We start from the raw sequence: 25,204 nt of genomic DNA on the forward strand, positions 1-25,204 counted from the left end.
TCAAGATCCGCCTCGTTGCAGAGCAGGAGCATTTCCCGGGGCTCAGCCCCACTTACCGCGAACACCGGAGCAGGGATCGCCGCCTTTTACCGGCCCACAACGCCGGGGACCGCCAAGGACCGGGCACGGGGCTCGGGACACCGCCACCGCCGAGCCGCACATCGAGGCCGCTTTCCGCCGAGCCCTGAGGGGAGAAGGCAGCGCGTGAGGGGAGGAGCGCGCCCGCCCGCCCCGCCGGGCCGCAGGCACCGCGGGCCTCAGCCGTGGCTGCTCAGCAGGGGCTGCGGCCGCCCGCCGCCCTCAGACGAGGTGTCAGAAAGGTAAATGTGGATCATCAGCGGCCCGCCCTCGGTAATAGCCCCGGTACCGGCCCCGCTCCCTCCCTCCCACACAGCCCGTCCGCTCCGCACCTCTGGCTGGAAAGACCGCACGCGCTCCGCGCTACGTATTTTATGCTCACTGCGACGCCGCTATTGGTCAGACTGCTGTGGACATAGCCAATCGCCAGCGGTTGGCGTGACCAACGCCCCGCCTCCCCTAGCGCTGATTGGTCGCCGTTCTCCTCCCTGCCAATGGCGACGCGCTGCGCAGCGTGGCCCGAGGCGGCAGTTGCCGCCTTCTGATTGGTCACTGCTGGAGGCCGGGCAGAACCAGTAGCAACAGTGGTTGTAGCACGGAGTGACTGTATGCGGGGGCTGCTGGGAGTTGTAGTCCAAGCCGCTCGGCGGCGCGGGCAGGAAGCGGCGCACGGGACTACAAGTCCCGAGGAGCGCTGGGCGTGGCTCTTCCGGGCCGGGCGGCGGGGGGCAGCAGGCCCGGGCGCGATGTCTCGGGACCGGGCACCGGCGCTGCGGCCGCCGCCGCCGCTGGGAGGTACGGGCGGGCCGGGGGGAGCCGGGCGGGCCGCGCCGGGCGGCTCCGGCAGGGGAGGGGCCGGGCCGGGCAGGGGCGCCGGGCCGCGGGCCAGGAAGGCGCCGGCGGAGGCTCCCGGTGCCCACCGGGCGCTGTGTGTGGGGTGCCGGCGGCTCTGCCGGGGCGCTCCGGGCAGCCCGAGATCATCGGTGCTGTTCCGTCCCCGCGAATCCCGGCAGGCCTCGCTCGCCGGCCCCGCTGCCCGCCCGGGGTGTTCGCTGGCTCCCATCGCAGTGTCCGCTTGGCTTTGGCTTTTTCTGCTCAGTTCTGGCGTTTTGTGCCCCGTTCCCTGTCCGGGCAGCACGTGTTGCTGCTGCCTCTCTCCCGCCCTCGCACTAAGCTCCTTTCCCTGGGCTCTGGGCTCACAGTACACAAAATGCGGGTCGGTCTCCGTGGCTGCCGCAGAACATGTGCGGGTCCGGATTGTGAACTGTGAATTGTGGGTTTTGCCATTCCCTTCTCGTTCCACACGAGCTCTCGGGCTCTGTCCCTGCCGCTGCAGCCGCTGTCCCGCTGGCAGAGCCTGCCAGGCTGTGGGATCGCTGAGCTGTGAGCTGGGGAGGGCAGCGGGGAGGATTCCCTTGGGTTCCGCTTCCCTGTGGGCTCTGCTGGGCTCAGATACAGCCACAGCCACAGGGCTGCTCAGTGCTCCAGGAGCGGGTTTGGGGGGTCACACACAGCCACAGGGCTGCTGAGTGCTCCAGGAGCGGGTTTGGGGGCTCACACACAGCCACAGGGCTGCTGAGCGCTCCAGGAGCGGGTTTGGGGGCTCACACACAGCCACAGGGCTGCTGAGCGCTCCAGGAGCGGGTTTGGGGGGTCACACACAGCCACAGGGCTGGATCAGGGGCTGTAGGGACAGCTGGGACCAGCAGGGGGGCAGCTGGCTGCTCACAGGGGTTCCTGTCACCCCTCTCTGAGCTCACCCCAGGAGCCTTTGGCAGCAGCACCCCCAATTACCCATTCAGGCTGCTCTGCTCTGCCCTGAGCACAGCCCTGGAGCTTCAGAGGCACCTCTGAACAGAATATCGGGGGGCTGGAGGGGGCGGTGCCTGCTCCTGGGGCAGCCTCAGCTCTGCAGGGCTGTCCTGGCACTGGAATTCCCCACCAGCACCAGTGTCTGTGTTTTGGGCAAGTCCTGCTCCCCAGCTCTGCCCTTTTGTGGCTGTTCCGTGTGACTGGGTTTCCCTGGATTCTCTCTCCAGGCAAGAGAGCGTGTTGCTGTTGTTACACAGAATTCTGAATAGTTTGGGAACTTTAAAAGAGGGTGAGAAACTCCAACTCCCCTTAAAGCAAGCGAAGAACTTTTCTGTCTGCGATCAGGGAATAAACCCTTGCGCTGGGAGCGGGTTGTTTTTCCTGCACTGAACTGAACCCGGAGCAGCCGGGGCAAAGCCGAGAGGCAGCTGGAGATTGGCTGAGCTGTGGGATTTTCCAGCTGCATTTACATATCGCCCACTGCTCCGCATGCCTTTCTGTTTACATCACCGGGAGCCATCCACAGAGCACGCTGGGCGGAAGAGGCCGAGGAGAAGCCTGGCCCCAGCTCAGGGCACGAGGAGGGGCCTGTCCCCAGCTCAGAACGGGCATGCCGGTGGCATCTTGCCGGGCTCTGCTGCTCCAGGATGGCCAGGGGTGAGTGTGCTCCAAGGAGAAGGGTTTGCTCCAAGGAGAAGGGTTTGCTCTGTGTGCCTGGTGTCATGCAGCATTCCCGGGAAGCTGCTCCCCTGCAGCAGTGAGGGAGGAACTTTTCATCCCTCCAGGAGTTACCTGGAGCCTTGCAGCAGTTTGAGAGTGAGGGAGGAACTGTTTCCATCCCTCCAGGAGTTACCTGGATCCTGCAGCAGTGAGGGAGGAACTGTTTCCATCCCTCCAGGAGTTACCTGGATCCTGCAGCAGTGAGGGAGGAACTGTTTCCATCCCTCCAGGAGGCACCTGGAGCCCTGCAGACTTTGCCAGGGGTACCTGTGGCCTGTCCAGCAGCTGCAGCTGTGTTGGGCAGGTTTTCTGGTCCTTCAGAGTGACCTTTGCATGGAGTGTTTGATTGCAGCAGCCCAATGCTGAGGTTGGGCTGGTGTTCCACAGGTGGGAAACCCTCGGTGTTCCTTGGGCAGAGCTGTGAGCGCAGCAGCCAGGCTGGAGGATTCTGTGTCCCCTGGAATTCTGAGCCAGCCTGGGGCAGAGTTTAGTCCGTGTGTTTGGGGCTGTGGGACACTGAGTGGTGCTTCTGTCTCAAAGCTGTCGGCAGATTTGCCGTGGTGGCAGTGTCCACATCCCCTGGTCTCTTTTGGAGTCAAGGATTTGGTGCTGTTTCTCCCAGGATCACTGATTTGATCGATGAGTGTTGGTGTCCACAGATGCCTCCTGCTTGTTCTCAGTGGCAAAGCCAAGGGAGCTGCACAAAACAACAGCAGGTGACTGGAATTTGCTGGGTTTTTTGTTTTTCTGAAGGAGATGATGCATTTCAGCTGGATCTCTGAAGTGTTCTAGCTGCATCCAGAGGGCAGAGAAGAGTGTGTGTCACGAGGTGTCAAAGCTTTGGAGGATGCTGGGGGGGAACAGGGGGTGGGAGTGCTACTTTGTGCTGTTTGAGTCATGGCTATGGGCTCAGGTTTGCTGTGACTTCAATCTGGAAGAATCCCACCGTGTGCTGGGGTGGTTACAGCTTTCCAGAGGATGCAGTGCAGCCAGCCAGAAGGAAAAGCAGCTGGGAGAGGCCTCAGCCATGGCACAGGAATTGGGGAATAGAGGAGAGAGGAGCTCCGATTGCTTTGGGTCTAGCAGAGCTCCAGGTGAGACGAACATTGCTCTGGCTTCCTTGGGAGAGCAGAGGCCAAGTCTCTCCATCCCCAGTCCTTGATGCTGCCCTGCCATGTGTTCAGCTGAGCTGCAAGCCCCCCTCTCTGTCAGATTTGCAGCAGGGACACCAAAAGCAGAGCTGAGCCAGCCCACAGGGCCCTGGCAGCCCCTTGTTCTCTGTCAGCCAGGTCTGAGGAGCCCCAGTGAGCACCAGCTGTGGTGTGAGGGGTGAGGGTGGCTGCTCTCAGCTCTCAGGTGTGGGATCTTCCATCAGGATCTGGCCATTCCCTGCCAAGGAAGTGCAGCAGCACTGAGGTTTTTGCCTGGGAGGGGAGGATGTTGTTGGTCTCAGGCCTTGGCTGGGGTTTTGTTCTTTTTCCGTCACCAAATCCATAATTTAGCAGTGTGATGTTCTCAGAAGGGGTCTGTTCTGTGAGGGAGGATGTGGAAGAGCACAGGCTGTGAGAGGCACAGCACGCAGCTGTGCAGTGCCAGGGCCAACTTCTGAAGCACCTTTTGATTAAGGGCCTTGTGTGGCAGAGCTGTGGACGTGCCTGTTCTGCCCAGCAGTGCCTCAGGAGCTGCTGAGCCCACACAGGACAATTTCGGTTGCAGGGTCAGAGCTGGGCTGCATAACAAAAGTGGTGCTGTAGGTGGATCCTCCCAGGTTACCTGAACTGGAAATAAAACTTCAAATGTAGCTTTTGTGTCACGGAACAGCACTGAATATTGGCCTCTGTTCCAACTTCTAATTTAATTGTATTTTTCTGGGAAAATTGAGGTGCTTCATTTCACCACAGCAATCACTTTTGATCCAGCTGTGGGGACATTTGAAAGCTGGAGCCTCAGGTTTTCCCATGGAGTATTGCAAATATTCTCCTATCCCAAGGCTTCATTATCCTTTGGGAAAAGCACCATATGAAATGCTTTTCCTTTCTGAACTGCATTTGTTCAAAGGCATGGCAGTGTTGAAACAGCTGCTGAATGTTCTCTCTCAGTCCTGCAGTCAGTGCAAGCGCTGGCAAAAGCAGCAGCAATTAAAAATATCCCTTTTATTTTTATTGATGACAGCTCAGTACAGTTATGGTCCCACTGTAAGACACTCAGAAAAGCTGATGTGACTTATAAGAAAAACTCACAAGCAGTAAAAAGCCTGTTCCACAGATTCATCAGGTGGAGGTGCCACGTCCTGTCAGTGAGGCCGAGCTTCTGTTCGTGCTTTATGTCCTTCCTGCACTGACATCCAAGGAGTGTAAGAAATGTCCTGCTGGCTCAGGTGGTTTAGATTTTATCTTGTCTGCAGCCTCTTTGTCTCCTTAGTTGTGTGGGGTTTTTCATAAGTTCTTCACCACCTGCTGGGCAGAGCTGAGTGTCACCTGCAGCCCTGGTGGTTTCACTGCTGCTTTTACTGCCCATCCTCACCTGGGGCTGGGAGCCCTGGCCTGGTGTTCCTGGGCTGAGGGGTGACCAGAGGGCTCCACTGCCTGCCTTTGGTCTGGTGTCCATGGGGAGGGGTCCATAGAGTGGTGTCCAGGGAGAGGTGTCCATGGAAAGGTGTCCAGGGAGAGGTGTTGATGGAAAGATGTCCCCTGAGAGGTGTCCATGGATGGAGAAGTGTCTATGGATGGAGAGGTGTCCATGGATGGAGAGGTGTCCATGGAGAGGTGTCCATGGATGGAGAGGTGTCCATGAATGGAGAGGTGTCCATGGATGGAGAGGTGTCCATGAATGGAGAGGTGTCCGTGGAGAGGTGTCCATGGATGGAGAGGTGTCCATGGAGAGGTGTCCATGGATGGAGAGGTGTCCCTGAGAGGTGCTTGTCTCAGGAGCTGCTGTAGCTCTGCATTCCCACACCCTGTGCTGTACAGGTCAGACCAGATGCTGACAGCCCTCGTCAGGAGCTGCACCTGAGGTGCTGCTGGTCACAGAGTGCTTAATTACCCCAGAGTGGTTGATTACCCCACAATCACCCTGTGCCCTTGGCACCTGCCTGTGCTTTTGTGGGAGTATTTCCCTGGGATGTGCCAGCCCTGTCAGGGATGTGTCACCCTTCTGTTGTGAGTGCAGTGTTTGTTGGAAGAGGAACAGGAGCTCTGTCTTGCGCCATAAATACCCAAGAAGTGAGATAAGGAAGTTCAGGCAGGGCAGGATAACCCGTGCCTGCCTCTCCCACTGCCAGGCACTCCTGCTGTGGCGCAATCTGCCAGCCCAGCAGTTTCCTTGGGGTGAATAACCTCAGAGGGAGGAATCAGCCAGACCCTGTGCCGGTTCTCCTGCCAGCTCTGGGGTGCAGTCCTGGGGTGATGTGCGGCTGATCCTGTTGGATCTCCCCTCAGCAGTGGGACAGGGAGCACTGCCTCCCTCTGCAGCTGCTGCTGGTTGGGTTTTCCTTGCCTGAGTTACTAAAGGAGGATTTTAAGGCTTTTCCTCTCACTGAGTCTCAAAAGCCTCGAGTCGATCCCTGATATGTGCAAATGCTGAAACCTATCCCTGCCCCCCCTCACATCTGGTTATGATCAGCTGTGGGATTTACTGAATATTGGGTTCCCCACAGCTTCCTTTTTCCAGGGGAGATTTAGATTTCCCCCCCTCCTTGTTTACTGTAAAAACCACTGATGTTGCACGTTAAAAGAATTAAGTCCAGGCGAGGAGAATGTGGATCACAGGCTGGGTTCCCAGCAGCAGCCACACAAGGGGGACACTCAGGCTGGGAGCACAGGGCAGTGAAGCTGGCAGGGTTCAGATCCAAGCAGAGGCGCAGAGACTTTTGCAAGTGCTGTAGGAAGTTGGTATTAATGTTGGCACCATCAGCTCTTTTTTGCCTCCTTTTAAATTCTTTGGTATCAGTTGGAGAGGTTCTCAGATGGAAAGGAGGGTGTGAGGAGCTTGTCAGACAATGCTGTGGAGAGGCGTCTGCTGTGCTGCAATGCTCCTGGCTGTGGTGGGTGCAGAGGTTTGGGCTGAAATCAGATCCTGCTGGGGTTGTGCAGCCTGGCTGATACTCTGCTGGAGATTTTTGCCATTGCTCACATTCCTCTGGTCTCTGCTTGGAGCAGACATGAGCAGGCTCCCTCCTGCTGCTGCTGCTGCTGCAGGTACCTTGCTCAGCCAAGCTAATAGCCAACCAGTGAGTGGGAAACCCCTGAATTCCACTTTCCTTCCCCACTCTGGGTTTATTGGAGCTTCCAGGCAGGCATTGAAGGACCATTGCAGTGGCTCAGGTGGCTGCAGTCAGTTTGTGTCACATCTGATCACATTTGATGATATCACAGAACTCCTCATGCTCTCAGTTTATTCCCATTTTTGTTTTCCCTGTCTCTGAGTGTTTCCCATTGCTTGAGTCTCCATCTGTTCATCTGGAGGTGATACATACCCTGAAAATGAGAGGGAATGGAGCTGTGCCTGAGTCTCCAGACAGCCCTGATCCTCCATCAGGATCCTCCTTTCCTCTCTTTCCATCTGGGAATGACTCTTTGCCCTAAACCCCACAAGGAATATTTGATATACCAGGCTCCCTTAACCCTCACTGCCATGGCTGATGAGGTGGGAGCAAATCCCTGCTCCTGCCTTTGAGCAGGGCAGGATAAAGGGGGTGTGGGTAGGTGTTGCATGGATTCATATCCCTGGAAATTTGAATATTTCTCTATTTCCAGCCAATTGTGGGAGGAGCAGAGTGCTGAATCCCTTTTCCAGAGGAGAGTGGTGAGCCCAGGTGTACTGCTAGGTGTAGGGAACCTACATTTTGGGGATGTACATGTTACTGGCCATGAGATAATGCAGCCTTGAGACTGGAAATCCCAGGAGATGCAGCAGTTTGTGCCATTGCTCATGGAAGTACTTGCTTTGCTTAATTTACGAGCACTGCATCATCTGGAGACCCCAGCTGGAGACCTCTCATCTTCAGCCTTTGTGGTTGGAGAGGGGAATCCTCAGCCTTGTGCAGAAGGGGGGAGTTTTTGCTGGGAGGGAGCCAAGGGCTCATCCAGGGCTGCCAGAGGGAGAGGGGCTGGGTCAGAAGGGCTCAGAAATCCTGGAGTCAATGGCCCAAACCCCTTGTCCGCCCTCTGCCACCTCCCTGCCTCCCTCTGCGCTCTGTGCCCTCGGGAGCACAGACAGAATCAAAGGACGCAGCGGCCAGAGCCAGCCCTGTGGCTGCTGCAGCCCAGCTTTAAACCCTGCAGGTCTCCTGATGCTGCAGCACAGCTCTGCTCGTTCCTGCTGCTTTTGAGACAGCTCCAGACTCTGTGCTCAGCATCTCCTCAGGGATCTGGCATTTGCAAGCAGCCAGGACAGTGCCGTCACGTGTGTGGAAAACATGATCCAGATCCCTGCTTTTCACATGGGTTTGCGTTAGGTTTCGGGGTTTCCGTTTGTTTGGTTTTTCTTTGGAATTTCGGATTTTTTATAATTTCTGACCGTAGTTGTCTCTGGGAGTTCAGACCTGAGCAGCAATCCCCTGCCCAGGGTTCTGCTGTGGTGGCTGCCTGCCAGCTGTTGGATCCAGAGCTGCAGGAGCCCTGGAATTGCTGTGTCAGACCCTGAGCAGGGCCTTGGCCGAGGACAGCCCCAGAGTCAGCCTTGCAGTGTTCAGAATGTGTGTGCAGGGTGTGCCCAGCCCTGTGTGCCAGGGCTCTCGGGGAGGTGGGAATCCTGCACGAATCCCAGCTCACAGCTCTGCTGGGACCCTGGCTCTCTCTGTGAGCCTCGGTTTCCCTTTCTGGAAAGTGCAGAAATCCCAGTGGTGTTTTTATAAAGAGCTCGGAGATTTAGGACTGGTCACTCCCAGGTAAGAGAAAACCAATTGCTGGAAACACCTGGGACACTTCACCTCTCTCTGAGGGAAACTGCAGCCTGAGCCAGGGGCACCTCTGTGTGATGGCAGAGGAGCTGCAGCTCCTTCCTGAGGCTCTCCTGGCTCTGAACGAGACTGAGAGCATCTTGTCGGGTTTGCTGGGACAGCAGCATAATTGTGCCCTGAAGCAGTGTCAGGTTTCAGCAGAGGTTAAAGGAAGCAAACTCCGTGTGTTTCTGCAGATTACTGTTGTGGAATTCTTGACTTGGCAAACTTGAGCCTAATGGACCGGTGGAGGGAGAGGAATGAGGCTCTTATTAAAAGATAATCATATATTTTAAAAATGCTGAACACTCACTCAGGAATGATTTGAAGGAATCTTTGTCCTCTTGCTTCTGAAAATCCAGGTTTTTATGAGTTTAGGTAAACACTTGTGCTGTGTGCTGGAGGACAGTGTTCTCTGAGCCCAGGGAAATACCCAGAAGGAGCCTAACTCCCTTTGTGTCCTTTTCTCCCACAGAGCACGCTTCCCATGACTAACAGATGCTGGCCTAGATTATGAGCTCAAACAAGAGCGCTCGCTACAATCGTTTCTCCAGTGGCACCACCAACATCACTACAGCTGAGAACACTAACGGGGTAAGGCAAACAGCACAGCCCTGCTTCCTGGGCTCCCAGCCTCCTTTTGAACAGGCTCTTTGCCTGCCACTCAAAACCTCACTATTCACGGTGTGTGTGCAGCCCAGGCAGAGCCTGAAGGCTTTAAATGCCCTGACATTGGTTTTTTCAATATTTCAGACAAGAATGGAAACAACTTTTGGACCAGCCTTCTCTGCTGTGACCACCATCACAAAGGGTGGGTGTTTAATGTACTGAGTGTGGTTGTTGTCCTTTTACAGATGATAAAGCTGTTGGGAGAATCTCTCTGGTCATTAACCAGGTGTTGAGGGGCTGGGTTTGGTGTTGTGTGTCCTGACAGGATGGAAATGAGCAGGCACAGGAGTTTTCTCTCCTCAGGCAGACTGAGCAGCACCACTGGGAAGCCTTTGCTGAAAGCAGAGTAGTACGGCAGGGTTTGATGCTGAGCTCAGCACCAAGTGTTATTGATCCCTGTGACAATCATCACCAATGCTGAAAATTTCCATCTTCCCTCTGTGCCTGCCTGTGAGTCACTCTGGAGCTTTGGTAAAACCCCGTGGCCACTTTCAGCTCAGACAGGAGGGGATGCAGATGTCCCTGCTCATTTACAATTCCTGTGCCTTGTTCCTCAAAGCTCAGCAGGTGAGGGGAGCCTGAGCCCTGGCACGTGGGGGGAATGTAGGAAGAGGCCTGCTTTCATTTTGGGATACAAATATCCTTCCTTTAATAGAAACAAAAAGACTTGACACTGATTTTGATGAGGATATGAACATCTGCCCGAGAAAAATGTTTGGATTACATTTGTCCTGGACTCTGGATGGTTTTGGACTCCCAAATATTTACATTCAGACTTTTATACGTATCAGAGTCAGTTACATGATCTCTATACAAATATTTCATATTTAATTTAGCATGGCTCCCCTGTGCCTCAGGGATATCCAGACCTCCCTGCATCCAGGCAATTTTTACTGGTGACTGAGATACATGGGAGTATAAAGTTTCCTTTTAATAGTATTTTTGAGGATATTACCTGTGCTCTTTTCTGGGCAAGCTCTCAGAGATCAGGGTTGTTCTGCCTGTGCTGATACATCCAGTCATGAGCCAGCATTGCAGAATCCCCAGTCTTTTCCTTTTCTAAGGAACACTTACAGCTACAGAGGCTGTGCCATAGCTTGGCAATGTTTCTGAGGAGCCTAACTGCTTGTTTTTCCTTTTGAATTCCCTGTAAAGCTGACGGGACCAACACTTTCAAGCAGCACCGTCGGACCCCGTCCTCCTCCAGCACCCTCACGTACTCCCCACGGGACGAGGATGATGGCATGGTAGGTGTGGGCAGGGCCCTGCTGGCTGGCTTAGCAGAGCAGAGGTGAAATGAGAGGTGTCTGGAGCTCCTCTGGACTGCTCTGCCTCCCTCAGCATTGTCTGTGATGTGTGCCCCAGAGGCAGGACCAGCCTCAGCATTGCTGCTGCCCTGGGGGAGCAGCTCATTCTCACCTGGGCTGGAGCTGCTGCTGCTTTTCACACTGCTAGAGATTGTTACGTGTGTGCAGAGCCTGGGAACTACAAATCCCAGAGCCTCCTTGAGCAGTACCTGGCTCCTGGGAGAAGCAGCCTCTGCCAGGATGTCTGGGCTGTGACTGGGCCAGGCACTCTCTGTGCTGTGTTGGATGGATCCCAGCTGGCTCTGCAGTTATGGCCAGAGAATCCATTCCTATTCCCACCTCCAGATGGGGCCTCTGACCACAGGGAGAGGGTTTGAAACCTGCAGATTGGGATGTTGGACTCTAAGGGCTGTGCTGGGCTTCCCACACAAACCATTCCTGTGTCTCCCTGTGTCTTGGTGGTAAAGCAGTTCCCAGTTTTGTATCCAGTTTTATCACTCACTTCTAAGTTCTTTTTGGGGAATTTAGTGATTCAACGGTCTTCGGGGTTAGCTGCTTGGAGAGAAATTAAATTAGGTAAATCAATTAAATCAAGAACAGCAACAGCAAAGCAAACCTTGATGAAAGGATGGTCCGAGGCTGGACCTTGTCTTGTCCCTGGTGCTCCAGCCACATCTCACAACCACAAGCTCTGTTCAGATCTAAACATGTTAGTAACAAACTTCAAATGAAGTATTTGTAGAGTTAGGTTACAAGACCCAATTTCCACGCCAGGCATAAATGGATCATTGCTGCTGGAGTTAGAGACTGGGGTCAGCAACAGTGTGGAGCTGCAGCACTTCTTAAAATAAATTTGACACCAGATTGCAAAGAATTTTATTGTCAGCATCCTATGAAGTTCCTTCTGTTGCTCAGAGATCTCGCTGTGTTTTATGTGAGCCCGTGGGGGTTTTGTTTGTTGTTGGTCTTTTCTCTAACAAGCCCTTTGAAAATGTGCCTGGTGTCCTTGGCAAGTGCAGCTCCCCAGCCCAGCACTGACCCCACGAGCTGGGCCAGGGCTCAGGCTCGCCCTGGCTGTCAGCACAGACCCTCTGGGCCCTTTTCACAAGCTGGGCAGCTCTCACAGGGCAGAGGGGAGGATTTTTCCAGAGGAGGGAATGCTGTGAATATTTCATTTAGCCAGATCTGATAAAGAAACTCCCTGACTCCTTTGGAAACCCCGCTGGCACAAACTGGGGTGTGCAGCCAAGAATGGGGGAGATCTCTGCTGGGAGCCAGCTTCAGTCCTCCTGGACAGTCTCAGCCCACTTCCCCTGGAGTGTTAAATATTCTTCAGCAAAAACACTGAGAGGATTACTGAGTGGTTCAGGAAGCAGCGTGAGGTGCTGACAAACCAGAACCGCCTCGGTCCTGCTCTGCCTGCTGCTCCAGGCAGGCTCACTAACCCTCTTAGGAAGCTTCATTTGCTTTGTCAAGGAATAATCTGGGGATTTCTCTTCCTCATCACTGAGTTTTCCCTCCTCCAGAAGCTGCCAAGGGCTTCACAGCCATGAGAGAGACAGCTGGAGAGGAGTCAGAGCCCTCCTGTGACCTCCACCGCCCCCTTTTCTTTCCTTGTAAAGCTGCTGTTAGTGAAACAGGAGCAGAGCAGTGTGCTCTGTGTGCAGGGCAGGGATTGCTGTTAGTGAAACAGCAGCAGAGCAGTGTGCTCTGTGTGCAGGGCAGCATTGCTGTTAGTGAAACAGGAGCAGAGCAGTGTGCTCTGTGTGCAGGGCAGGATTGCTGTTAGTGAAACAGGAGCAGAGCAGTGTGCTGTGTGTGCAGGGCAGGGATTGCTGTTAGTGAAACAGGAGCAGAGCAGTGTGCTGTGTGTGCAGGGCAGCATTGCTGTTAATGGAACAGGAGCAGAGCAGTGTGCTGTGTGTGCAGGGCAGCATTGCTGTTAATGGAACAGGAGCAGAGCAGTGTGCTGTGTGTGCAGGGCAGCATTGCTGTTAGTGAAACAGGAGCAGAGCAGTGTGCTGTGTGTGCAGGGCAGCATTGCTGTTAATGGAACAGGAGCAGAGCAGTGTGCTGTGTGTGCAGGGCAGCATTGCTGTTAGTGAAACAGGAGCAGAGCAGTGTGCTGTGTGTGCAGGGCAGCATTGCTGTTAATGGAACAGGAGCAGAGCAGTGTGCTGTGTGTGCAGGGCAGCATTGCTGTTAATGGAACAGGAGCAGAGCAGTGTGCTGTGTGTGCAGGGCAGCATTGCTGTTAGTGAAACAGGAGCAGAGCAGTGTGCTGTGTGTGCAGGGCAGGGATTGCTGTTAATGGAACAGGAGCAGAGCAGTGTGCTGTGTGTGCAGGGCAGCATTGCTGTTAATGGAACAGGAGCAGAGCAGTGTGCTGTGTGTGCAGGGCAGCATTGCTGTTAGTGAAACAGGAGCAGAGCAGTGTGCTGTGTGTGCAGGGCAGCATTGCTGTTAATGGAACAGGAGCAGAGCAGTGTGCTGTGTGTGCAGGGCAGCATTGCTGTTAGTGAAACAGGAGCAGAGCAGTGTGCTGTGTGTGCAGGGCAGCATTGCTGTTAGTGAAACAGGAGCAGAGCAGTGTGCTGTGTGTGCAGGGCAGGGATTGCTGTTAATGGAACAGCAGCAGAGCAGTGTGCTCTGTGTGCAGGGCAGGGATTGCTGTTAGTGAAACAGGAGCAGAGCAGTGTGCTGTGTGTGCAGGGCAGGGATTGCTGTTAGTGGAACAGGAGCAGAGCAGTGTGCTGTGTGTGCAGGGCAGCATTGCTGTTAATGGAACAGCAGCAGAGCAGTGTGCTGTGTGTGCAGGGCAGCATTGCTGTTAGTGAAACAGGAGCAGAGCAGTGTGCTGTGTGTGCAGGGCAGCATTGCTGTTAATGGAACAGCAGCAGAGCAGTGTGCTGTGTGTGCAGGGCAGCATTGCTGTTAATGGAACAGGAGCAGAGCAGTGTGCTGTGTGTGCAGGGCAGCATTGCTGTTAATGGAACAGGAGCAGAGCAGTGTGCTGTGTGTGCAGGGCAGCATTGCTGTTAATGGAACAGCAGCAGAGCAGTGTGCTGTGTGTACAGGGCAGGGATTGCTGTTAGTGAAACAGGAGCAGAGCAGTGTGCTGTGTGTGCAGGGCAGCATTGCTGTTAGTGAAACAGGAGCAGAGCAGTGTGCTGTGTGTGCAGGGCAGCATTGCTGTTAGTGGAACAGGAGCAGAGCAGTGTGCTGTGTGTGCAGGGCAGCATTGCTGTTAGTGGAACAGCAGCAGAGCAGTGTGCTGTGTGTGCAGGGCAGCATTGCTGTTAATGGAACAGCAGCAGAGCAGTGTGCTGTGTGTACAGGGCAGGATTGCTGCTGCCATCCTGCCTGGGCACAGTGCCACAGGTCCCCGCCTTGCTGTGCCGGCATGGAGCTGGAACCAGGAGGCTGCTCCTGTCACTGAGGTGGTGGGAACTGCAGCTAAAGATTGCAGCTGAATATTGGAACATTGGATACCATGGATGGAGGCTGCCTGCCTGTCCAGATCTGTTGTTTACAGGGAGCTTCACCTCTGAGCCAGAGGTGGAAACTCTCCATCTTCCATCAGATGTTTGAGTGCTCCATCCTTAGGCTCTTTGAAGGTGTGCCTGATGTTTAATGCAGAAATGAGGTCTCTTGAGTTTTATCCTTGTTTGCTTGGCAGATCAAGGCTGCAGATACCCAGAGGGTCTGGAACTGCCAGCACATCCTCTCTTATTCTGTGTTTTCCCCCCCAGCCTGGGGGGAGTGAAGGATCCTTCTCAGCACATCCCCTACTCTGCTGTTCAGTTAACACCAGCATTATCCAAACCAGGACACAGGGAGCTCAGCCCAGAGTCCTGCACAAACCTTCTGTGTCTCACACCCCTGGAATGCTGCAGTCCTCTTCTCTGTTGGTGATCCTCTCTGGATGTTGCCTCCCTGCAGGGCCTGCCTTTGCTGCCCTCACTCCCTGTCACCTCCAGAGTGGGAACTGTGCACAGTCATTCTGGTTATTTTAATAATTTCTGCTTCTAGTGGAGGAAAATCATAAAATGAATGGATACACATAAAATGGATTTACCTCATTATAACCATTCCTCCTTAAGGTTTATGTATTTAGTCAATAAATATGCTGTCTTTAAGGGAAAGACATTTATGCTTTGGCTTCTAAGCAGATGCGGCATTTCTGAGTTCCTCAGAGCCCAGGATCATAAAAATGAGGCAGCAGAGCAGAGTGAGGAAGCAGCAGGATCCTGGTCTGCTGCTCTCCTGCAGCCCAGGCAGGCTGTAGGGACTGCAGCTTTGTCTCTGGGGAGGGCAGCAGCCTCTGAACCTCACCTTGCAGCTTTCAGTGCTGAATTTCCTGCTGCCCCTGGGCCCTCCTGCATTGCCTTTGTCTGGCCCTGGCTCTGAGGTCACCCATTTCACACAGGGCAGGCACACAGAATGCAGCTCCCGAGGCTCACGTGGAACATGAGGAAAAGTGGTTTTTCCCACAAGGTGCAGGAGAGGAGCTCAGCAGAGTCTGGTCATGCAGCTTTCCCTGTTCCCTGGGCAGTGCCAGGCCTGGGCCAGGGCCAGGGCCAGGTAGAGAGTCCCTTTTCCAGTGGGCAGCCAGGGATCTCCAGAGCTCCTTCCAGCCAGCACTGCTCAGGGCTGGGGACTGACAGAAGCTACAGCCAGGCCTTGGAGAGTGTGACACGTGCAGATGCTCATCCACCACGCCTCATGTGAAGCGTCTGAAGCTTCTGGCTTCATTCTTCCATTTCTTTGTCCAAGCATGCATTCTGCTCATTGGAGACCTTTATTCCTCCTCTCTGCACCTTTTCCAGTCCAGCAGCAGCATCTCTCGCAGAGTAACCCCTCAGTGGCTGCACTCCCAGCTGCACCGGCTCCTCAGATCCAGCCTCCCCACGGTCTGCAGCCTCCAGTGGTGCTTCGACACCGAATGGCACCTTGGCTACGTGCTGGCGGTTGCCATTCCACCCTGGGAGACGTGCTGTGGTTAATATTCCAGCAGCAGCACTCCCTCCAAGCCAATCCCAGGGCTGCCACGGCAGAGGATCTCTCTGGATTGGTGCTCGGTGTGTGCTCTGCTCTCCCCTCCCGAGCAGGAAGCGGCAGAGCCGGGCTCACAGAGAATTCAATAGAAGGAAGTCTCCGCACTTACGCAAAGAAATTTGGCAGAAGTTAGATAGTGAGTGCAACAACAAGTGCTGCTGCAGAGATTAGAGCCATTGCAGGAGCTGGAGCGATCTCTGGGGGAGGTTTACAGAGCTTTCCATGAAGGATTAATCCTTGCAGGCCGTTGCTTTGCGGGTGTGCACGGTAAGTGTGCAGGGAACGCCCCTTGGAGGAGGTGATGTGCTTGGAGCGTCGGTGTCAGCCTGGCTCAGGGAGTGAAACCCCAGTGACTCCTGTCTGCGGGCACGGGGCAGGGCAGGGCACACAGCAGCAGGGCCACTCAGTGGAGTGCTGTGGAGGGGGAGAGCTGAGCCTGGGGGCCCTGCCTGCAGTTTGGGAATGATGGCACTGACCAGAGCTGCCCTGTGTCCGCAGCCTCCCATCAGCACCCCGCGCCGCTCCGACTCCGCCATCTCCGTCCGCTCCCTGCACTCCGAGTCCAACATGTCCCTGCGCTCCACGTTCTCGCTCCACGAGGAAGAGGAGGAGCCAGTAGGTATTTGGGGTGGCCTCAAGGAGCAGGACTGGGAAGCTCAGTGTCAGAGTAACTTAGTGGGCTGTTGTGAGTACGCAGAGCTCTCCGGGGCAGATTTTGTGCGGTGCCTGCCTCAGGCTCCTGCTTTTCACTTTGTTTCCACCACTGACTTTGCTTCCTCCTGTACCACTTCCCTGCCTGGAAAGCAAGGACAATGGTGAGGCTTTTCTGCTTCCCAGAAAAACCGTAAGTCTGTGCAAAGTCCTGCTAGACTCCCTGGCCCTGCAGCAGAGCAGGGCGGGTTGCAAGGCTCAGGCTGGTGGTCTGGCCCCAGGCAGCAAAAAAATACAATTCCCCGTGGATTTGGAGCCCCATCCCCATTCAGGGCTGTGTGGCACCCCACAGACTTGATTGTCAGCCCCAGGAGGGTGCAAGGAATTGTCTGCATGCTGGGGGAGGATACTTTTAAACTGAGCTCAGCTTGTGACCCAGTAACCAACCCCAAACTGGATGAATAAGAGGTCAGGCGGCGTTCTGCCACTGATCTAGGATAAGAGTTTGTTTCATATTTGGGAACCCAGGGGGCTGTGTTTGCATTTCTGAGAGCAGCACAGGATGAAAAGACAGAGGGAACTGCAGAGATTGATTGGAAATGCTCTGAAATGTGAGCATGGAGAGCCGTGGTGCTCTGGGAGGACGTGCTTGGAGCCCTGTGCTGCCTGTCCTAGTTGGTAAACAAAACTGGAGAGATGGGCCCATTGCAGCAGAAACAATGCTGTTTCTGCTTCCTGAGGAGTGAAGGAGCCCTTCCTTCAGAATGCTTCAAAAGCACAAGAGTGCAGGCTGCTTTACAATTGCTCTCAAGCTCAGGCTTAGTACAATTTGGCAGTTAACTTTATGCTCAGGCCAACCAAGGAGAAAGTCCCAGCCAGTGCAGCTCATGCAGTTCTGGTGACTGAATCACTGGAGTTGGTCTGTGCAGTTTGCTGTCACGTGCTGATCCTGCCAGTTGCTGGTGGCCCCCAGTTTGTGATGAGCTGAGTGAGGGTCTCCAGCCATTCCCAAGTTCATCCTTCCCCTACTGGAACTCAGCAGATCCAGACAGAACTTTATGTTGAGACCATGGAAAACCCTCAGTGTGCCCCAGGCTCCCCGAGGCTCAGCACTGAGGGGTTGTGTTATTCCTCCTGCAGAGCTGCAGGCTCTTGGTTTGGACTAATCCCCGCTGTGTGTGTCCCTGTGTGTGCCCTGCAGGAGCCCCTGGTGTTTGCAGAGCAGCCCTCTGTGAAGCTGTGCTGCCAGCTGTGCTGCAGTGTCTTCAAGGATCCCGTCATCACAACCTGTGGGGTAAGCGTGGCTCTCCCACACACCCTGGCTGGGCCACACTCAAGCCTGGACTGTCCCCTCTGTCTCTCCCTGGGGACTGCCAAGCAAAACTAGGTGGGATGGCTTTTCCCAGGAGAGCTGGACTGCCAGCCACTCCATCCTGGCCATGTTCAGTCTCCTTGCTGTGGCTTCCATGAGGTCAAAAACTCCTCCTGAAGGGCTCTGCAGGAGCTCCTGGGCACGCCAGGAATGGCTGTGCTTCAGTTGTGAAGGAAGTGTTGCTTATAAAACAAGAATGGCTTGAAGCTTCATTTAGTTAATGCTTGCACAGGGATTTGAGATCCTCAAATGAAAGGCACGGGGTGTTATGAATATTCTTCTGGATTCCATTTTACTGGGGTTTAATAGAAGCTGTATATTATTCCTGTGCTCCTTGTGAAGAAAGATGGCTTTGAGGTGGCTCTAATGCTTGTGACGTGATCTGATCACCAGGATGGGGCTGTAGCAGCAGCAGCAGAGCTCAGGATTGTTTATTGCAGCGAGGGTGCCATTCCCCAAAAGTGCTGGAAGCTGCTGCAGTTTGGCTGCACCATTCCGGTGAGCAGCTCTGCACAGAGACACTGAGATTTAGTGGTTAATGTGGAAAAAGGCCCACTGCAGGAAGCAGCCTGGCTTCATCTGCAGTCCTGCTCTGGAGGGAGCTCAGTGCAGCTGTGGCGGGCAGGAAAAGGCCATGGGAGCAGGGCAGCAGATAACAGCTCCAGAGGGGGCCCTGCCAAGAGCTGGCTCCCTGGCCAGGGAACGTGCCTGAGGAGGCTCCAGGGAATGCACAGGGCAGGATCAGGACCAGTGAAAGCTGCAGCCTTTGTGTTCATTAGTGTGTTAGACTGTGCTTGCTGCTCTGTCAAGTTAAACTGTCACAACGCAGAGGGGAGCTATTTAAAGTGCTCAAATTTACAGAGCATTTAATGGGCTTACAAACCAGCTGTTCCATCTGCCTGGCAGCAGGACAGGGCTGCCTCTGCTGCCTTGAGAGGGCTCCAGGGGGATGGATGTGGTGGGCTGGCTGGGCAAGGGCAGGGAGAGGCACAGGGGACAGCCCAGGCTTCCCCTTCCCCAAGGGCTTCTCAGAGGGGTGAGAGGGATGACATGGGCTACAGGGGAGGGTGAAACCCATAGAGAAACCCTGTGCAGATGTGGAGGGTAGGAAAGACTTGGATGTGTCCAAGAGCAGGCTGGATGGAGCTCTGAGCCCTGCTCTGGTGGAAGGTGTCCCTGCCCATGGCAGGGAATTGGAAATTGATCTCTAAGATCCCTTCCAACCCAAACCTTTCCAGGATTCTGTGATCCCGTGAGTATCAGAGTGTGGCAGAACATGCCACTGGCTTTGGCTTTCACCTAGATCATGGCCTGATCCTGAATGGGGAGGTCAGGGCTCCAAGCTGTGTGTTCAGGACCTGTGCTTCACCCTGAGCAAGCAGCTGGGGTTTGCCCTGAGCTGGGACAGGCAGAGCAGCTGCTGAGGCTCTGAGCCCCAGGCTGTGCTGTGTGCCCCCTTTCCCAGGGGCAGCCACAGGGAATCATTTGCCCGCTGGTTTTACGCTGACGCTGCTGTTGCTCTCTGTCTCCACAGCACACGTTTTGCAGGAGATGTGCCTTAACATCTGGTGAGTACAGAGCTGTTCTTGTGTGATGCAGCCACGACACTGTTATTTTCTGGTTGATTTGCTTTCACCTAAAGAGAAACCTGCAGAAAAATGTCCAAAGGGCTTAAAACAAGCTGTCAGTGAGGCGTGGCACTGCAGCAGTGAGGGGCTGGGGGCCAGTGGTGCACTCTGGAGCATGGGCTGGGCACAGGATGTTCTCAGATCCTGGAAAATGCACTGGATAATCCCAGGATAATACATGTCTCGCCCAGAGCTGACCCACTGATTTCAAACTGAAAGCTTTCTGTGGCTGCCTGGATAAAGAAGCAGGGGCCACATTTGGCATCAATCCCTTCTCTCCATCCCCTCAGTGCCAGGGCTCTGGCCCCTGCCTGAGCCCCACTGAGCTGCTTTAGCTCACCCAGCTCTTCCAGAGCCCTGGGAGAGCCCAAGCCCCTGGCTGCTGGCCTGGGCTAACCAGCTCCCACTTGGGTTGCACTCTGGCTGCAAAGAAAAGACTTTTTTTGGCACAAGCCCTCTTGGCAAGCTGTTGTTCAGCACAGAGCCAAGCCATTGGCATTACCAGAACAGTGATCCCTAAGGAGGCTCCCTGGAGAGTCCTGCAAAGCAGCAGCTCTTTCTGCCTTAAGATTTTTGTGTTCCACACACAAGAGGTCCCTCTGCTCTGCATGTTAATCCCCTCACTGTGCTCTGCTATATCAACCCCAGCCCACAGATCTGTGGCAAAAGGCTTTGCAATTGCAATCCCCGTGCCTGCAGTGTTCCATAAACAGCTGGATGTGGCAGAGCTCAGTTGATGAGGTGGTGATCAGTCCAAGGCTTGGACTCGATGATCTTGGAGGTGTTTTCCAAGCTGAATGATCCTGGGTTTCAGTGGTTGCTGGCAGCAGGAGCTGTGCCCAGGCCTGGGTGAGGAGCAGGTTATGGCTGGGAGATCTGGTGATTTGAGCTCACTGCCTGTGAACACTCAGCCTTCAGCCAGCACAAGGCATCAGTGTGGGCTCCTTTCACTGGCAGCTCCCTCAGTCATTATGCATTAACACAGCCTGTAACTTTCCCACACCCCAAGACAACCAAAGACGATGGCTGGCAGCCCTTGTGTGAATATTCCTGGCTCTTTCCATGGCCACTCACCTGGGACTTGGCTGACCCCACCAGGGAAGGCACAAACCGCAATTTCCACGCAGGGGCTCTGGCAGATGCCAGTGCCCTGCGTGAGCCCTCAGTGACCGTGCCATCCTTCCCTCCCTGGCAGAGAAGTGCCCCGTGGACAACGCCAAGCTGACGGTGGTGGTGAACAACATCGCGGTGGCCGAGCAGATCGGGGAGCTGTTCATCCACTGCAAGTACGGCTGCCGGCCCGCCGCCAGCAGCAAGAGCCCTGCCTTCGAGGTGGACCCCCGAGGCTGCCCCTTCACCATCAAACTCAGTGCCAGGAAGTGAGTGCTCCTTCCAGGGATCCTCCCCAGGGAAAGGGCCCTGCCAGCCCGGTGTGCCCTGCGGCTCCAGGGCAGTGCCAGCCCAGCCTGCCCTGCGGCTCCAGGGCAGTGCCAGCCCAGCCTGCCCTGCGGCTCCAGGGCCGTGCAGCTCCTGCCAGCACTGCTCTGTCTGGCTGTACCAGGGAAATGGGCAGGGTGGCATCGGGGGGAGCACACTGTTTTCTGCTCCCTGAGTGCCAGCACTGGGACAGGGGGTGCATTGTGAGAGCAGCCATCTCACATCTGAGATGAAACTCCATGGCTGAGATCTAGTGGAGAACTTGGGATTCTTTTTGTTATCTCCATTATATCCTATGAATCTGAACTCTATCTCCCTCCCATCCCTGTTTTCCTTGTCCATTCCTGTTGTTGATGGCTGCCTGAAGGCTCAGCCCATCAGCTGCAGAAGTAGATGTGCCCTGTGAAAATGTGGCCTATTATTACTCTCAATTTTCTGGCCAAATGAGAATTTAAAGCTGGAATTGCAGCCTCAGAGCAGGGGGCTTTGGATCATCTGACAGCCTCACAGGGCTGGTTTGCTCCTCTCCTGAGGATCTGTGTTGTTCCCAATAATTTTTGCTCGTTGCTGATTTTCCTGCCTTTGTTTCTCTCCGTGCACAGGGATCATGAGAGCAGCTGTGATTACAGGCCCGTGCGCTGCCCCAACAACCCCAGCTGCCCTCCCCTCCTCAAAATGAACCTGGAGGCTCACCTGAAGGAGTGTGAGCACATCAAGTGTCCCCACTCCAAATACGGGTAAGGAGCTGATGCTTTGGGGTGGGGAGCTGCGCTGAGCTCATAACTGAGCTGCTTTTGCCTGCTGCAGCCTTGGGGTGGCCTGAGGCTCTGAGCAGCTCTCCCCAGTGCTCTGCATTGGCCTGAGGCTGAGCTGGGGGTTCCAGGGGTGGCAGGAGGCAGCCCTGGAGCCTTGGGGTGGGAACAGGCAGGTCACGGTGAGGAGGAGGATGAGGAAGGTGAGTGCACAGGTCGAAGAGCTGGAGGAGTCAGAGCATGAAGAGAGGGGGATGAGGACAAGAGTAATTTGAGCACCATGGCTGTGTCTTGCCAAGCAGGCCTTGTCCCAGGCAAGGGAAGTGCTGATCCACCTCAGAGGGTTCCCTGTCACCCGAGCCCCAGGGCAGCCCCTGCTTGGGTTTACTGTTGCAGGGAGAGTTCACAGAAAGTTCTTGCAGCTCTGGCACAGGGCAGTGGAGGACTGCCCATCCCTGAGGGATTTAAATGCCACTTAGATATGGCACTTGGGGACATGGGTTAGTGTGGCCTTGGGGAACAAATGGACTCGATGATCTTGGAGGCCTTTTCCAACCTCAGCAGTTTTTTGATTCCATGATCCTGAGCCATGTCTTGGCAGAGGCAGAGCAAGGCAAGTCCTGGCAGAGCAGCCCTGACTCTGTGCCGTGCTGCAGGCCCAAGGCAGCATCTGCCGAGGTCAGCTGCAGTTTTTTCCACTGGTTTTGATGGCTCCTGGTGAGCCCAACAAACTGACACCACCCTCTGCCTCCTGCCCAAGATCTGCTTTTCCTTGCAACTTCCCAGACAGACAGTGCAGTGTGGGGCCAGTGCCCTGCTGGAAGAGTGGGAGCTGCTTGGCCTCTCTTGTCCTGCAGTTGCCTCTCCCAGCAGGATCACAGAATCATTAAAACTGGAAAGGACCTCCACGATGATCAAGCCCACCCTCTGAAGGATCAGGAGCCACAGAATCCCTGCTGCTGGCAGGAGGAGCAGGACAGCTGGGGACCCACACAGGCTGAGCCAGGAGTCTCCAGGAGGGCCCTGCTCCAGCCAACACCTGCCTTCCCCCAGGTGTGCTTTCATAGGGAACCAGGACACCTACGAGACCCACCTGGAGACGTGCAAGTTCGAGGGGCTGAAGGAGTTCCTGCAGCAGACGGACGATCGCTTCCACGAGATGCAGGTGGCCATGGCCCAGAAGGACCAGGAGATCGCCTTCCTGCGCTCCATGCTGGGCAAGCTCTCGGAGAAAATCGACCAGCTGGAGAAGAACCTGGAGCTGAAGTTTGGTGAGCGTGCAGCACACGAGCTCTGTGCTCAGAGCCGCAGGGACAGGGCAGCTCTTTGTGCTGCGTTACGGGGCTGCTCTCCCTGCTGATGGCAGCGGTGTGTTCCCCGGCTGGGGGGCAGTGGGTGCCCTCTGCCTGCTCCCTGGGGTCCAGCAGTGGCTCTGCAGTGACTGTGGGCCTGTCCCTGTCTCACAGATGTGCTGGATGAGAACCAGAGCAAGCTGAGCGAGGACCTGATGGAATTCCGCAGGGACGCCTCCATGCTGAACGTGAGCAGGGGCCCTGGGCTGGAGTTACCTGGCTCTGCCCCTGCCTGGGCTTCCCTGCAGCAGGGGGAGCCTTTGGGGAGAGCTTCTGCTCCAAAGCCTGGGCCTTTTACAGGGCATTGCCCCCAGAAAGCAGGGAGACGAGCAGATCCAAGCAGTGTGGGGAATTGCAGAGCGAGGACAGGACAGTGTATTCTGAGAGGTATTTCTGGGCCTCTCTGAGTACTGAGAGTTTGGTGCAGCTCTGAGGTGCTGTCAGAGCCCTGTGGCCTCTGGAGGGAGGTGACAGAGGGAGGTGGCAGTCCCAGAGTAGAGCAGAGACCTCTTTGATGGCCTCAGGGGATGAGTTGGCTGCTCAGGAAGGGCCCTGTGGGAGTCAAGAAGACAAGAGGGGTTGGAGCAGTGGAAGGGACAGTCCTAAAGCCATGTCCAGGGCAGGCTGGCCTGGATGGCTCCACAGCTCACACAGCCTGTTGTGTGTTTCAGGACGAGCTCTCCCACATCAATGCTCGGCTCAACATGGGCATCCTTGGATGTGAGTATCCCCATTGTGGCCTGGGCTGGGTGTGGGGAGCCCTCCTGGCAGCCCTGCCCTCCCTCACCTGGCTCTCCTCTCTGCAGCCTATGATCCTCAGCAGATCTTCAAGTGCAAGGGGACCTTTGTGGGCCACCAGGGCCCCGTGTGGTGTCTGTGTGTGTACTCCATAGGAGACTTGCTCTTCAGTGGCTCCTCAGACAAAACCATTAAGGTAAGAGCTTCCCTCTTCCATGCCCCTTCTGCATTTGCACGTGGAACAGAAGCTGAGTTCGTTTGTGGGGTGGGTGGATGTTGCTTCCTAAAGTTTCCTCCCAAGAATCAAATGATTCTTTATGATTATAGCTGGACAAAATTATCTGCAAGGAAACATTATGTGCTAGTGAAATTGAGAGACAAGCAGAGATCTTTGCAAGGCCAAGATTAGAATCTCATTCCCGCAGCTGCTGGTTTTGCTTTATGTGGCATTTAGGGTATTCAGGACTATTTCAGCTTCTGATTTTATGTTCCTTTGTCATAAAAAGTCATCTTTGAACAAAACATTCGTCCCTGATCCGATGTGTCCTTTCCCTGTTTTTTATGGCACGTTTGTTTTCCTTTGTCCTGTTTTCAGTAACTCAGGCTGACAGCACTGCCCCAGTGCAGCCTCAGCAGCCCTGCCCAGTGTCACCCTGGTGACTGCTGGTCAGGCTGGGGACACCATGGCTGCCACAGCTGACCCTGCCAGGAGCAGAGCTTTGGTTGTAGAGGCACGTGGAAGGAAATGGTTATTGCTGCGCGTTAGGGCAGGAAAGCAGATTCTCCCCTGCTCCGCTCTGGGCACCACATTCCTCCTGAGAGAGGATTCCTCTCTGTGTGCTCAGGGAAAAGCCTCTGCAGTGGCGGGGGAAGCTGTGCTGTGCCAATGGAGCCCTGGCATGGGTGGGAAGTGCTGCAGCAGGAGCCTGAGAGCTGCTCCTGTGTCTGAGTGTGGTGCTGGCCTGGGCTGAGGGAGCAGAGCTGGAGCGGCTGCTGGGCTGTGTCTCGTTAGCTTCAGCCTGGCCCTCTGCAGCCCTTTCCCTGTGCTAGCCAAGCCTGCAGGGCTGGGAGCTGCCAGGCACTGAGTGCCCAGGTGCCAGGCAGTGCCCAGGTGCCAGGCAGTGAGTGCCCAGGTGCCAGGCAGTGCCCAGGTGCCAGGCAGTGAGTGCCCAGGTGCCAGGCAGCCTCTGGCTGCTGCCATCCTGCCCAGGCTCCAGCCCCGTGTTCTCTGGTAGGTGTGGGATACCTGTACCACGTACAAGTGCCAAAAGACCCTGGAGGGTCACGATGGAATTGTGCTGGCTCTCTGCATCCAGGGGTGAGTGAGGAGGGGCACCTGTCCCCGGGGAGAGTGGGGACAGCCCTGGGGCCCCTGAGCATGCCCTCACACTCCCCATCCTGTGTCCTGCCTGTGCCATGGCACTGTCCCTCGGTGACCCCTTTGTGTCATTGCAGGAACAAGCTGTACAGTGGCTCTGCTGACTGCACCATCATCGTGAGTACGGGGCACCCACGGCAGCAGGGACTGCCCCTCCTCTGCCAGGGGGGACCGGTGACCCTCCTGTGCTGGATCCACCCCTGGGGTGGGCTTGGGGCTTTCCTGCAGGCTGCATTTCCCACTCCCAGCTCCTCCCTGCGAGCAGGGGGCTGGTGCTCTGGGCTGGGGCAGGGCGGCCTGCCCAGCCCCTCATG

The 25,204-nt window shown here is 55.5% G+C and overlaps 1 protein-coding gene and 1 non-coding gene across 3 annotated transcripts in view; one reads left to right on the plus strand and one right to left on the minus strand.

Annotated features, from left to right (window-relative positions):
* Nucleotides 1-252: 252 nt before the first annotated feature.
* On the minus strand, nucleotides 253-343 carry LOC128934055 (small nucleolar RNA SNORD60). The gene has a single exon (XR_008482815.1). It is a non-coding gene; the product is annotated as a small nucleolar RNA SNORD60 (small nucleolar RNA).
* Nucleotides 344-797: 454 nt separating this feature from the next.
* The window catches only part of TRAF7 (TNF receptor associated factor 7), a 28,702-nt gene continuing 4,295 nt past the window's right edge, over nucleotides 798-25,204 (plus strand). The window contains exons 1-15 of one of the 2 annotated variants that reach the window (XM_054270570.1): nucleotides 798-873; nucleotides 9,024-9,142; nucleotides 9,302-9,359; nucleotides 10,373-10,464; nucleotides 16,081-16,197; nucleotides 17,435-17,527; nucleotides 19,140-19,173; nucleotides 20,429-20,612; nucleotides 21,273-21,407; nucleotides 22,476-22,693; nucleotides 22,889-22,962; nucleotides 23,446-23,494; nucleotides 23,581-23,708; nucleotides 24,748-24,830; nucleotides 24,968-25,007. In XM_054270570.1, coding sequence (XP_054126545.1) covers nucleotides 9,062-9,142; nucleotides 9,302-9,359; nucleotides 10,373-10,464; nucleotides 16,081-16,197; nucleotides 17,435-17,527; nucleotides 19,140-19,173; nucleotides 20,429-20,612; nucleotides 21,273-21,407; nucleotides 22,476-22,693; nucleotides 22,889-22,962; nucleotides 23,446-23,494; nucleotides 23,581-23,708; nucleotides 24,748-24,830; nucleotides 24,968-25,007 — 1,386 coding nt within the window. In that variant the 5' untranslated portion in view covers nucleotides 798-873; nucleotides 9,024-9,061. Of the gene's footprint in view, nucleotides 874-9,023; nucleotides 9,143-9,301; nucleotides 9,360-10,372; nucleotides 10,465-15,711; nucleotides 15,850-16,080; nucleotides 16,198-17,434; nucleotides 17,528-19,139; nucleotides 19,174-20,428; nucleotides 20,613-21,272; nucleotides 21,408-22,475; nucleotides 22,694-22,888; nucleotides 22,963-23,445; nucleotides 23,495-23,580; nucleotides 23,709-24,747; nucleotides 24,831-24,967; nucleotides 25,008-25,204 lie in introns of those variants that run through there. The other variant, XM_054270571.1, reaches the window with a different exon arrangement.

This window comes from Melozone crissalis, unplaced genomic scaffold (genome assembly GCF_028551555.1).
Source record: "Melozone crissalis strain CALT ecotype California unplaced genomic scaffold, PUWL_Pcris_2 ptg000012l_1, whole genome shotgun sequence".
In the NCBI taxonomy this organism is placed as follows: domain Eukaryota; kingdom Metazoa; phylum Chordata; class Aves; order Passeriformes; family Passerellidae; genus Melozone; species Melozone crissalis.